At 37.5% G+C, this 15,308-nt stretch overlaps 1 protein-coding gene across 1 annotated transcript in view; it reads left to right on the forward strand.

Moving 5' to 3' along the window:
• The window catches only part of CNTNAP4 (contactin associated protein family member 4), a 102,820-nt gene that overhangs the window by 41,970 nt on the left and 45,542 nt on the right, over window positions 1-15,308 (forward strand). Inside the window, exon 7 of the mRNA XM_048503965.1 lies at window positions 5,874-6,044. Within this exon, the coding sequence (XP_048359922.1) occupies window positions 5,874-6,044 (171 nt within the window). The remainder of the gene's footprint in view (window positions 1-5,873; window positions 6,045-15,308) is intronic.

The following is a 15,308-nucleotide window of genomic DNA, read 5'->3' on the forward strand; positions in this document are numbered from 1 at the left end:
TCTTCAGGCAACATAGTAGCTGGGTTTAAAAAATTTACCTTCCTCAGATGCATTTCAGGCTCTCCAATCAAAGCTGTTTGAGCTTTTAGTCCCTCATCCATCTCAGCTGCCACAGACGAAGACATTATTGGTGTCAATATCACAGAGTCAGATTTAGGCAAGGGATTATGAATTTTTGGGATGGCATGGGGGGGCTGGACACCCTTTTCCCCCCACCTCAACCTCTTTCTCAATCTTGCTCCACTCTGGAGCACATAGGTTCAAATTCTGAGTTACAATCCTGCTTTTATCATCACAATTAAACATCATACATTTTCCAACATACAGAGAGTTATTTATCAATGCATAAAAACAAACAAGTCTTTAAGACCCCCTTTCTTTTCAAGTGTCCTTGAAAAGAGCTTCCTGCAGTCAGCCCACTGCCAACTTCCGGGTTAGATCGCAAACATTCTAATATATGAGATCTATTTATGGCTAGCAACACTTATGGTAAGAAACCTGGGATTGTATATAAATGCATGACATGAGGAAATGGACTTGCACAAACTCCATTCCCTTGGGTTCGGGTAGCTTGGAGCCCAGATATAGCCTCAGATGATTTAACGTTTATGGCTAGAAACCTCTGTTCCCCTAGATATGATATTCTGGTTGAGATGTTAGATAATAAACCTCTCTCTCTCTCTCTCTCTCTCTCTCTACCTATCTATCTATCTATCTATTTATCTATCTATCTATCTATCTATCTATCTATCTATCTATCTATCTATCTATCTATCTATCTATCTATCTATCTATCTATCTATCTATCTATCTATCTATCTATCTATCTATCTATCTATCTATCTATCTATCTATCTATCTATCTATCTATCTATCTATCTATCTATCTATCTATCTATCTATCTATCTATCCTTTTCAGAAAATACTACCTTATGCATAGCTTCCAGGTTTCTTAAAATATTGACTTTTTTCCTTTTAAGATCAGGGTATTACTGAACTGTTTCCTGGCAAGCATTTACTGACTGTGGAAAATCTATTAGTATTTGTTTCAGTCTTATTTGGGTGGATGCGAATAAGCAAGGTGTATTACCCAGAAGTATTGTCAAAAAAGAAAGATCCCGATTTGATTGCACATCGGAAATCTTTTCTTCTGTCTGCAGATAATACTTTCTGATATTGCTACTAATAATACATCCTCATACGATCCATATTCTTTATTGATATTTTAAAATACATAAATCCTTATTCTCATACTTATTCATTGGAACATTGTAAAGAAAGCTAAGTAAAAACATGTGTACTGTAGCTCCATTAAATGATTTGAAACTGAAATAAAACTTACATAACACTTAATTTTTTAAAAGTTGAATACACTGATCAAAAATAATCCTAAAGCTTCTCATTACTAGTTAGAAATATTTCTTACTTCCACTGAATTCTAGTTGCTTTTGTGTTTTACCTGTTATCACCAAAGTGCAGAATAATTAAATAGCCAATCTTTGTACACATTTTACATCTTGTGTATATGTATGTGTGTATCAAGTCACAGCTGACATGGCAATCCTAGCAAGGGACTTTCTGGGCAAATGAATAACAGGGGTGGTTTACCATTCCCTTTCTCTGCAGAGACTTCTTTGGTAAAATCCCTTCCAAGTCCCAACCCTTCTTAGCTTCTGACATCTGATGAGATCATGCTCCAGTGGTGCCGAACCTATGGCACTCCAGATGTTCATGAACTACAGTTCCCATCAGCCCTTGGCCATGCTGGCAGGTTCGCCACCATGGAGCTACACCATGCCACGTAGGGAAAAATATACCGTTAGTAAGCTTATTTTGCCCTTCCCTTTTTGCTTTTTATTCAAATTGATGCTGTTGTCTAATTTTTTTTAGTGTTACTTGCCATCCTAAATTTGTTAGTGGGGAAAAAATTCAGAACAGAAGGTCAGAACTTACGCTATTATAGCAGTTTAGGAAAAATCAAAGCACAATTGAAATTCTTTAGGCAAGTTTCAGTAATCTCTGATAAATTTTGCAGCATTTAAGCAATGTGTCCTTGGACCACAGCAAAATCACATTGAACTTAATAAACAAACAAACCCAGTATTTGGGATTCCATGTGTGCTAGTGTAGATTGGAAGATTAAATAATAAGTAATATTCAATTTAGTTGAAGGAAAATGGACAAGGTGTAGAATAGAAGAACTTCTTTACTATCATAGATGACAACTGTGGGGTCCTTGAAAATAGAAATTCTGATCCTTTCATGTTTCTTGACAGCATAGATGTGCTTTTGCTTTGTTTTCACTCTTTTGGCTAAATGGTAATAATTTACCAGTTGATCTGCAATCCGGAACAAGCTGTGTTGTTCCAATTTTTCACTGCCACCATTATTTTTAGCCTCTCTGGAGTTTTACACATAGAGAATTTATGATTAATTGCATAACGGTATTTATAATAGCACTTTTGCAAATGTGAAACAAATAAATTTGTGTTGTGATTCAAATACTGGAGCACCATAATGCCTTTTTACAGATATGACATTGTAATGAAAGTTTTCTTTGTAAAGAATTGGACAGCATTCAGAAGTACTAATTTTTCTGACTCATTTTCCTTTGTATCCTTTTCTGTTTCATTTTATATCCAAATTGTTAAGAAAAATATGAGTTAATTAATGTTCTTTTTTACTGAGCCTTTGAAATCATGAAAGCAAATGGTCTTGTTGCATATAAATGGCAAATTATTTCTTATTGGTTTAAATGTGTGTGTGATGCTATTAATAGTAAATTAAACTTCCTTGCTTGCATATTTTCCAAAGTCCAACTACCTTAAATAAGATGTTTCAAACTAACACAGACAAAAATTCTGGACATCTTTAGAAGTTTGGAAGTGTGTCATTTTAAACATAGGTCCTCAATGTGAAGAATCCCTTTTGCTGAGGGAACAATCTTCTATTGTATAACAATTCTTCCCATTCGAGTAAGATTCCTATTTCTTGTTGTGTTGAGTTTTCCGGGCAGTGTGGCCATGGTCTGGTGGATCTTGTTCCTAACATTTCACCTGCATCTGTGGCTGGCATCTTCAGAGGTGTATCACAGAGGGAAGTCTGTTACACACTGTGTCCAGTGAGAAGGGAATGTTTAGTGGAGTATATATTGTCCATGTCCCAGGGTGGGGAACCAATCAGTAAGTGTTTGGGTGGAACTAGCTATTCAAAGATGTGGTTGATAGTATTGTATTGCGGGTGGAGTTTTTTGGTCCAGGGAGTGATTCACCTTTTCATGCCTTGCCGCAGTATTGGTGAATTCAAAACCTGTGTTTGGGTGGAGTCCATTGTTCATGAACTTAGCATGCCCTTGGGGTTTGCTTTTGGTGTTTTTAAGTATTGGTAGCCAAGCTTTGCTAATTCTCAGAGTCTCTTCTTTCCTGTTGAAGTTGTGTTGGTGTTTGTGAATTTCAATGGCCTCCCTGTGCAGTCTGACATAGTAACCTTCTGAATTGTCCAGAATTTAAGTATTTTCAAATAAAATGTTATGTCCAGTTTTGTTTAATATATGTTCTGCTACTGCAGATTTTTCAGGATGGTTAAGCCAACAGTGTCTTTCGTGCTCCTTAATACAAGTCTGAATGCATTTTGTGGTTCCTATATAGATCTTTCCACAGCTACAGGATATGCGATACTCCTGCAAAAGTGAGGGGGTCTCTCTTGTCCTTTGCTGCAGGGCATGAAAATGTGAATCATTCCCTGGACTCAAAAACCCCACCTGCAATACAATACTATCAACCACATCTTTGCACGTGAAGCGTTAGAAACAAGATCCACCAGACCACGGCCACACAGCCCGGAAAGCCCACCACAACCAGTTGAATCTGGCCATGAAAACCTTCGACAATACATTCCTATTTCTTGTTTAGCACGAAGGAACCACTAATCCATCTCATCTGTCTTGTCTGCCTATAAAAAAGTATTTTTAAAAATACAGTTTTGTTAGAATATTCTATATTGTAATCTCAGACCTGACCTGGTTGTCCCACAATAGCCTGATCTTGTCAGATCTCAAAAGCTAAGAAGCATTGGCCATGATCAGTATTTGGATGGGAAATCACCAATGAATATCAGAGTCACTGAGCTAAGGAAGGCAATGGCAAACCATTTCTGTTAATCTCTTGCCTTGAAAACCCTACTGAGTTGCCATAAACCAGCTTTGACATGACAGTAATTTACACACACAATCTCAGAATAACCCTGTACTATTTTAACCCGTGCCTAGTTTTCATATATCCTTTTGTAGGTGAAGAGATCTTTTGTAGGTGAAGAGATTTTTGTGCCCAGATTTATCCTAGTGACTTCAGCAGCTGCTGAGCTATCACCAGTATGGCCTAGTTGCAATGTTATACAACCGCATAGTTAAAACTACAACAGCAGCTTCAGAAGCAAGAAGTAACACACCAATATGTGAACTGTTAAAGGGATACTAAGGAAAACAAACATTATCTATTGCTAAACACATAAGAAAATATGTCTCACTGGGAGCATGAGAACATGTTCATAGTTTGGATAAAAACATCTTTCTGTAAACTGTTGTTTTGGCTTTGCCCTACTAAATACATATACACAGTTGTTAGAGCAACATTTGTTTGCTGCACAGGTGTTTAAAGAAGCATGTATATGTAGGTATGACATCTATGAGAAACAATAGTGTAGTGATGGAATATCCAACACTAGATGCATAGAACCATATTGCATAGAACCATAATGCATAGAACCATTTTGGCACTAGTTTGAAGGTACAGATAATTTTTTTTGTCTAAATACTTTGAGAAAAATATAGGTTTAAATATATAGGGGGGCATATAACCATGCTTGGCACTATATTTTCATTTTTCATTTGTTACGATTGCTTCTTATTAAATGTTGCTCAATTTATATAGCGTATACCTGATATTGACAGTTTCAACTACTAATTTAAGTACTATTCCATGCTAAAAACTGCATTTTTTAAAGACAAGCATGGAAGTAGCTAGAGAAAATGCATTTGACATTCACTGGAAGGTATTGTGACTAATTTGATTTAGGAAGCAGTGAAGTTTATGAAAATGACAGATACAACTGTAAGGATTTAGCAGAAATAATAAGGTATACTTAAATGTACATGGGATTTCAAACATATCCTCCTTGGGCCTGAATTCTGTAAAAATGTATGAAGACAATCAATGCTCACTAATATTGGATGCCTACAAATTAGAAAAAGAGTCTCTTTCCTTTAATATAGCTAAGCAGTTATCACTGAAGCAGTCTGATGGACTGATCCTTGTGTACAGGATGGAAGTAGGGTATTCACAGTTGTATAAATAAAACCACAATAATCTTGCAGGAATGCCCATTGAAGCTATCTTCTCCATCAAATTTGAAAGGAATGAAAAAGAACAGAAGGAGTTTGGATTTATATCCCCCTTTTCTCTCCGGAAAGGAGACTCAAAGGGGCTTACAATCTCCTTTTACTTCCCCCCCACAACAATCACTCTGTGAGATGGGTGGGGCTGAGAGAGCTCTGAAGACTTGTGACTAGCCCAAGGTCACCCAGATGGCATGTTTTGGAGTGCACAAGTTAATCTGATTCACCAGATCAGCCTCCATGGCTCAAGTGGCAGAGCAAGGAATCAAACCCGGTTCTCCAGATTAGAGTGCACATGCTCTTAACCACTACACCACACTGCCTTGACACATACACACATTATCCTCATGTATATGTTGCAGTACTAATAGATATCAGAAGAGCTATATAGAATAGAGGGGCACAGGAACTAATAATCTTGTTGGTAATTATTTTTATCACTTTATAGCAAATGTGAATTTTTTTCTTGTCTATAATTAGGAGAATTTTGGAATGCAGCTTCCTTCAACACTGAGGCGTCATATCTCCATTTCCCTACTTTTCATGAAGAACTTAGTGCAGATGTATCACTTTTTTTCAAGACAACAGCTTCCTCTGGTGTGTTTTTAGAAAATCTGGGAATTAAAGACTTCATCAGAATAGAACTGCTCTGTAAGTCCTATTTGCTTAAGATATTTTTGTATTTTTGATTAAGTGTTTGGATTATTCATTCTGTATAATTTTACAGTGGCAGCATTTCTGAAATAGCATAGCATTAAAGAGATGGATCTAGAACTGATTAGTCATAAACGTTCCTTTTGTTACCTAGCCCAGGTAACTCATTCCTGTCTGGCTACAAATGTATGAATGATCCAGGTGAGATGAATGTTGCCTGAACTCTAATGTCTGCATGGCTGACCTCAGTTCTAACAGGAATCTTCTCCTAAAATTGTGTCATATTAACCGACAGTATAATTGCACTGCCTTCTGGTATGAACATAAATACCTTGATGTACTCCAATACTTCTCATGGAAACTCACAAGAAACAAAAATAGCTTTACAGTGTTCAAAATTTAAGGCTAACACAACAAGCAAATGCAGTTAACCGGGGCTGCCGTTGCAGCTGGGGAGGGACAAGCAAAAAGGACTGGCTGCGGTGGGTTTGGCCACACCTAGACTGGAGTCACGTGACGGGGGCCTCATCATGTGACAAGGTTGCCTGGGCGAGCCTTTAAAAGGCAGCACCTGGGAGGCCTTGCCCTCTTTTGAGGCCACGAGGCGAGCAGACCCACCCTCCACCCCCTTTATTCTGGGCTGAATTAGTTGAACTTATTGTTGATTGTTAAGTAGTTGTTTTTTCGCAGCCTTGTCAAGTTTGTGCATAGGAGTACATCCTTTCTGGGGAGGCCGAGCTTGCACGCTGTACCTCCCTGCATTTGGGTCTCAATAAGAGATCTGGGGTGGGGTGGGCTCAATAACACAAGCTGCAGAGGCTCTGCTAGGGAGCCTGCTACCCCCAGCAGTAGGGGTGTCATGTAATGGGCACACGCGTTGGCATCTAGTAACTTTCTTTTCTAATTCCCCAATAGGGATTGGGGAGGGTGCCAGATTCAGCAGGCTTACTGCCCGGTGGCTAGGATGTGCCTCTTATGTTCGCCTAGCTTTCTACGGTGGTTTAATAAAACAGGCTGCGGCCAAAGTTAATTCCCAAGAAAGCTGAGTCTGTGGTCATTATTATGAAAGCCTCTGCAAAACAATAGTAACAAGAACTGGAAATGGTATCTAAGTAAGCTATTTGACTATTTTAAAACAGGAGAGAGAAAATCCAAACAATTTATTGATCATGTCCAAGTTGTACCTAATCTCTGACAGTTTCCCATGGTGGTAACTTGTGGATTATTAAATGCTGAATAAGGATAGATACTTGGAAATTAATTATGAGTCTTACTCTGTGGCAAAGAACCCTCCAGTTAGCTTTGAGCAGGAGAAATAATCCTTGCATCATTAGTGAAATGCAACTTTAATTATTCAGTCTGCTGCAGTAAAATACTGACAGTGCTAGCCTAAGCAGATCTACTCTGAAGCTTATTCAGGTCTATTCAGTTGGGCTCTCATTTTAGAATTATTCTGTAATTGCTCACACTATACAAGGTATTCACTCTAATATTTCAGGCAACAACTTGCCTATTACAAAGTTGTAATGTTTGCACTGCCCCGCCCCACCCCAGGTTGTTGCTGTGTTATCTGCTTTTTTTAAGCTGTGATCCTATTTGCAGTAATAAAGCCTAATGGCTTCTGAACATCCAATTAGAATATGTTAATGTGGAAATCCAGCCAATCCTGACTACTTCCATTGGGGTGCTATTAATTCATGTTACTTACTTTTTCTCAACAAGAAGGCACCAAAACCAACAACATTTTGTTGTTGCACTACCAAAAGAGATGGGGGAAAAGCAAAATCAGCAAGAATGCTAACTTTTCATCTGTCAGCCAATAAAAGGCATAATTTATGTATCCCCACTTTCAAACTAGAAAGGTACATCAAAGGAAAGGCTTGAAAGGACCATACTTGAAAGGGCACAATGGTAATGAGTTTGTAAATTCTGATAGAAGTATGAGTTGTCATAATTTTTTTTTATCCTGTACAAGTCTGCTGGATACATTATGAGACTGGGTTTTTTTCTGCAGCACTATTTTGACCAGTTGTACTATAAAGTGACACAAAATATTATATAGATTTGATACAATAGAGGATTTAAATATTCTCTGACATGTAAAACTCATTGATTTTGCATTAATTCTGCATTTTTCAATTTTTTCATGAGTGAAACTAATATTTAACTTGTTTAATATATCTGGTTTTAAAAATATATTGATGTTATTGTGTGAAACCTTTAGATGGGCCACACATTCATTTATAATTAATTTTAATTGTCAATTTGTTTTTGATGGCTTATTAATTGCTCAAAGCCATTTAATGTAATGTGAGTGAAAATTTGAAATGGTAATAATGAATAATGATTAATATGTCAAGTTCAGGACACCATTCAATTTGTTAATATAGTAGAAATGATTTAAAACTCATTATGTCATTAATTATTAACATAAATTGTTAACACAGAAAATATTTATTTGCCTATTTCTTTGTTTATTTTTTTTTACTTTGGGCTCCTTTAAACTTTTTTTATTTTATTATATGCATTTTGGGAGATTCATTTAGGGATCAGTCACTTTCTGTACAATTCCCTGGTACATGACTGATAGGACTAGAGAAGTTAATAAAATACTCATAACTAGTTTCTGTAAAAAGAAACAGTGGGTTGGCAGTTTAGTCTGGATCTGACCCAGTGTACTAAAAAGAAAAAACTCAAACTATTCAAACATTTAGTACTGTTAAAACTAGTTCTGTAATCGTGAGTAGATAGGCAAGTTTCATCATAATATTTCTCAGTAATTCAAATTAAGTAGTATCATATTCCAATACACTGACTATCCTAAACTGTTCTTCCAAGGATGCGGGAATCAGCTCCCCCCCGTGAGCGCCCCACGCCCCCCCAAAAACCCGCAGGCCCAACTCCTGCACTCCTCTGAGGCCAGCCGCAGCCCGCGATATAACAAGTGAGTATTCCTTGCAAACTGCAGCCTCGAAAGAGGCTTATCCCCAGCCGGACATTGCCTTTATAGGCTCACCTGGCCCTGTCACATAATGGTTCCCGGCCATGTGACAGGTTCCCAATTGGCCCAACAGGGAGGAGGGAAGCTGCTCCCTCCTCTCCTGCCACAATGGCACCCCAGGCTGATTCCTGGGGTGTGTTTTCTTCCAATTCCTTAGACTTCAGAACACATTGTTTTTAGTATTATCCAATGCACTGAACACTCTTATCATTTTCCCCAGCTAGCCTTGTTCAGCTGTCATTTTTTAAATTGTCTCTTCTTCCCCAAGCTTCTAAAAGAGATCTTCCCACCTGGATTCAGGGCTCCCTATTTAACCCTTCCTAGACCTTTCTAACCCATGGAATCCTGGATTTCATAGATTCAGTTGGATTTCATGCAGCAAAACTTAAACTTCACTCAACGTATTTCACAAAGCTTTAATTAAATATCTAATAAATATCTAATAAATATCTAATATTTACTCTGGCAAAACATCAAATCCTATGGAACTCCATAGGATAAGTCCTGAACTCTAGGATTGATAAAATAAGATAAGATTTACTGTTGTGGTCAATTGACCCATAAAACATGTATACATTAGAAAACACTATCCGGTCAACAATAACAAACAGGTCCATAGATTAAAAGAACAAAAGGGATAAGGTTACATAGACTTAGGAACAAAATATTACAGCAGGGGAACAGCTGCTTGAGATCTGTTCTTTATTCTGAAAACCTCTCCCAGAAATTTTGCAATTTCTAATGTGATTCTAAATTTTTTGTCTTCTAACAAAAAATGTGCATGGGATTGTTCTGTACTGTCTCTAAATTTTGACAATAGAGGAAAAATCCTCTGTTGATGCTCACAATGATAAAACTTACAACAAAGAAGAATATGTGGTAAGGTTTCAACATTCCAAAAGTTACAAGGGCACAGTCTGAGAGGATAAGGAATACCTGTGAGCCTACCGCGAAGGTTTTCAGATGGAAATACATTTCGCCATCAATAGTGAAAAACTGTCAGTGTTTCCAAGTAATTAGCACAACAGAATGAGACCACATCATTTATATGAATACAGGTCTGGGAACAAACAATAGGACCTGGAAACAGAGATAAGATGTAGCAATATCCTGTAATCTCTGCACTAGAGATGTGTGGTGTTGTACTTGAAAAGCTCTAAAAAGGAGGAAGCAAGACCTATTGAAGCAGCTTCTCTTGCTTCCAGTTGCATCCAGTTACTGTAATAATCATCCTGAGCTAGGAAGTAAACCTTCACCCTGTGAGAAGATCTTTATTTTGAGCCAAAGGCTTAATTCTATGGACCAAGCTTTATAAATTAAAGGACCTGTTCGAACTGCACTCGAAACACAATTGGGTACCTTGACTGATGTTTGCTTTCTTCAGGAATAATTGTCTGTGGGTAGTCCAGGAGCCAGAGTGGTGAAAGTTTAAGCCCAGGTACTCGAAGTTCCTAATCTGCTCTAAGGAGTGACTATCAACCACCTACATTGTAAAAATGTTTTCTCAAAAACCATGACTTTAGACTTTGAATAATTTGCCCATAAATCATTTTGATTGCAATAGTCAAATAATTTCCTCAGAAAATACAGCAGCCCTAATCTGGAACAGGAAAGTATGACTGTGTCATCTGCATATAGTAGATTGGAATCTTTCTATTGCCTAGATGGGGAAGGTGACCATTATCATCTAGATTCTAGAAGGGTTGTTTCAATGTTGCTGATAAATGAGACAAACAGAGTAGGGACCAAGACACAACCTTATCTGAATCCCTTGGACTTCAGATCCAAATCAAATCTGCCCATCAGAAAGTTGATTTACCCAATCATTCACACTGTTCATTAATAGCCTTGTTGGTTGGGGAGACTGTGCTGAAAAGAGACAATCTGAAACTAGATTACTAATTCACCTTTTTTAACCTGTCCCAATGACATATTTTCTTTTCTTTTGGAGTTTAGTCTCTGCAACTACATTGGAACTAGCCTTGAGCTTATATTTTATGAGTAGTTAATATTATATTTTCTTGGTTTTTTTTAAAAAATGTTATGATTAGTTTGATATTTTTAAAGAATCAGATCTCTGCTTAAGGGCACCATTGTAGAAGGCATACTAATTAAAAGATATTACTGGATTTCCTTATCCAGCAAACAGAATTCATTTGCTCACATAAAAATATGTTATTGCAGGAATTTTTAGAACCATATATGTTAGACTGATCACATTTATCAAAGCCCTGTGCTCTAATCTTTAGAAGTTTAGCTTGATTTTATTCCCCAGAAGGATTCTCCTTCACTGTAAAGAAACCGTTGAGCCCCGCAAATAGATTTAAATTGTGTATTTTGTTCTCAGAGCTTCTATTTGCATTTTTTTCAAAGCACTCTTATGTACAACTAATTTTATATATATTAAATCAGTAGTTTGTTTTAAAGAGGAGACTTTTATTTCAATATTATTGGAAAATTATTTTCCTTAACTGTGCTGCAGGCAATGTAGTTAAATTTACTCAGAAAATTAGGACTCCACAAAATGTGATAGCCTAAGGCCGCTGTGACATTTTTGAGAGAAGAAAATCCCAACCTTAAAAAAGAGTGGTGTGCCCATGTTGGACATGGGGACACTGTCATGTCTAAATTATTTAGGCCTATGTTGTGAGCTCAACAGAAAATCAGCATAGTGTAGTGGTTAAGGAATCAAGCTAGAAACTAGGAAATCCAAGTGAGCTCAACATGGTTCATAAATGGCATTTATACTGCATGCCGCATCATTGGTTTTTACCTATTAATCAAGTAAACATGTTACAGACCATATCTGAAAGGTGCAACTTAAAATCTTATAAAGCATAATCTCTCATGATTTTTCATCTTTTTTGTATTTTTGTTTGGAAACTTTGGAAAAAATTTCTTGACAACATCTCCTGGAAACTGTCTTCAGTACAATGACTCAGTGCTCAAACACTATGCTATAGTAGTAAATGAGTGGATAAAAACAGTTTCTACTAAAAATAGTTTCTACTAAACAACCAATACTTTATCACACATAATTTAGATGAGAAATAAAAGTACAAAAGATTTATTTTTTATTTATTTATTTTATTTATTTCTCAGTCTTAAAGACCGCCCAACCCCCGAAGGGCTCTGTAATGTAAATTTGACTTTACATTAAGTTTGATCTCTTATATTATACCTTTAATTTTACAAAATTAAAAGCTGGATTTTAATTCTGTTATCATGATCAATGTCAACTAGATTGACTTAATTAATCCTGCATATTTTATTCATTTCCTAGGTTTTTTTAATGACATGTCAAGTCAAGTCAAGTATTTATTGTTTGAGCCATTGGCTATAACAATATAGAAATACATGCAGTTAAAACAGTAACTTAGTTAAAACAATAATTTAAATTAAAACAATAATTTAGTTTTACATTAAAATATAAATTATTAGTGTTCGCAATCTCTGAATTATGGTTTACTAATTATAACAATTATTTTTAAAAACTTCAAAGCTCAACATGGAACATCTTTGCCTATAGCAGCTGTGAAACAGAACTTCATCCCAGTCTAGAATGCAAGTGCAAGATAAAACATTGTTCCTTCACTATTCACTCTACATAGATATTTTGGCTCTATGCTGCCATTAATGCTGCTATTTAACTATGGGGCAAGGGAAAAGGTTGCAACCCATCAGAGGTGTAGAGAGCTGAAATTGTTGAAGATTCCAACTGAGGAAGAGTGGCTAAATAAAATCTGGGAATTTGAAGAATTAGATAAGTTAACTGAAATGTTGAAAAACTAACATTAGAAAAGACTGAGAAAATATGGTCTTCCTGTTAGAATTTATGAAAGAGCAATACAATTCAGATTTACTCTCGGCGAGGCTGAAGTTTTAGAATGATGATGATATTGATTCTAGAGGATGTATTAGTTCAGTTTGCTTCTGGCTCCATTTTGTATAGGATATGAATTTATCATTGTAATGGCATATATTAGTCAGAGATGGAATATAAGATAGTTATTTCTCAGATGAATGTGGGGATGATGGTTGGAACTGATGCTGATTGTATTTTTTATTTTCTGTTGTCATTGTAGTCTATTATATGTATTTTTATTGAAAGTTAATAAAATATTCATCTATATATATAAAAAGCTAACAGTTACTTTGTTAGTCATGCCCTAACGCAGAAATGGCTGGATGGATCGCCCCCAGATTTTCACATGATGTTCCTCCCTGTTCTGGGGAGGTAATCGGACCTTCAAATAGCCGAAAGTCCATACCTTAGCCAGGTAAAATGTCTTTTTCCTGGCGCACCAGGCCATGAAGCTGGCTGTGTTTAGCTGTCACCGTTAGAATGTTCGTGCAGCCTGTCTGTCTGTGGCCTGAGGGCTTGGTATGAGGGCTTAGAATGTTCGCGCAGATGGCCAGAGATGAGCAGTTAAAACAGTAAATAGGTAATACTGTTAGGTAATATGAGTGGAAGTGAAACACATACATACTTTGCCGTGTGAGACGTCAGGTGGGGTTTCCCCCCCACACACTCATGCAGGTAACTTTCACTCTCTATGCCTCACCCACTACTACCACACAACACATATACTCTCATCCACATCCAGCTCATCCTCACACACCTCACTCTGCCCTCCCTCACATCCAACCACCACTTACCCACTTCCTCACCCATATTCTCCACAGCTCTCTTTTACTAAAAGTGAGCTGGACTTTGCCTTTTTCTTCTAAGAAAATCCACAGGGTGGGGACGAACCAACACTACTGGCTCTGCTTCTTTTGCACATGGCCCTTTAAGAACCCAGGGAACTGGCCTCAATCTGAACGCCTCACCACTCTGCCTCTGCTGCCTGACTGGGATAGCCTCCTTGCCCCAGTTGTGCCTTACCCAAGCCAGGACTGTGCGGGCCAACCAGCCTCAAGGACTGCGGGATTCGCAATCTGGACAGTTCCGTTGTGGAATGGAAAGGGTTACTTTATACTAAAAAAACAAGACACCACCATATAACAATGTGAATTGAAAAGGGAAGGAGGGATTCCATTTGACCACCCCAAAAGGCTATGCTGCGGATCATTGGACCTGCATGGACATCTGTGTGGGTTGCGGACTGTGATGAGAAGGACAATTGCCACAGCAATGTGTGGCCGGGCCCCGCTAGTTTTTAATAAAGAGGAACAAAGTGAAAGACAAGTACAAAATTGTTCCCTTGACCCCTAGGAGAGAACCCTAAGACCTCCACCCTGGCATATCAGCAAAAAAAATTAGCAACCGCCCCATCCAAACCTGAAGGTGGTGGGACACTACATCAATACAATGCTGTCCTGTGGGGAGCAGGGAAAAGCCCTGAAACCCCCCACTGCCAAAAGGTTCCATAGGATGTAAAAGATTTACATCACCAAAAGGGTTGTGTAAGACCGCAGGCCAGGGCACCACGCTTCTGGCCCTCAATCCCAGGTGTGAGATGACCAACATTGCTCCCCCGCACATACTGGCAGCAGTGAAGCTGTGGGACAGGCACCTAGCAGTGCACCTGTCACCTCCATTGGGGTAACTTTCTCAAGAAGGGCAAATGTGCCAATGCAAGGCCGTGCCACTCCCATAAGCCCTTTTGCTGCCACCCCCCATTTGAACGGGACTATTAGATAACTTCCACCCATGTTAATTGCCCTGGATTTAATGCTGTTATGAAGCAGGTGCTTTTCCTGCTTCTCTGCAGCATAATCCCCCTTCACCTCTACCTCACCATAGTGAATTGTTGTTTGATTGTGCAGTGAGTAACAATGGTTCGAAGGAAACTAAACTTTTTCCTTTTTTAAACCATCTTTCACATCAAAGCTTTCACATTTTAAAAAGTATTTAGAAATAGAAATTAAATATTCTGCATTACAATTGAATGCAACATTAATGTTTATTTTCAAGTGCTGTGAATAATTAGTATTATGCTCAATAGATTGGACTTGGTATAGAAGCTGTGTGACACATTCAGTTTTATTTACTTGCTTAATTTAAGTAACAATATTTTAAATAAGTTTATTCTGTTTTTGGCAGCCAATTAAATCAATAGGTATTGTCTTTTACTTATCTGAAAACTTATTAAAGCCGTAAATTAAGTGTTTATATTTGCATATACATACTACAAACCACTGCATTTTTAAAAATTAAGCCTAATGGATCTTTCCAATTTTTTTTACAAAATGAAACTTACCACTTTTCTGATAAAATATTGGTCTATGCAGTTTTTAGAAGCATTTTGGTGACT

Source organism: Sphaerodactylus townsendi, linkage group LG07, assembly GCF_021028975.2.
Source record: "Sphaerodactylus townsendi isolate TG3544 linkage group LG07, MPM_Stown_v2.3, whole genome shotgun sequence".
NCBI lineage: Eukaryota > Metazoa > Chordata > Lepidosauria > Squamata > Sphaerodactylidae > Sphaerodactylus > Sphaerodactylus townsendi.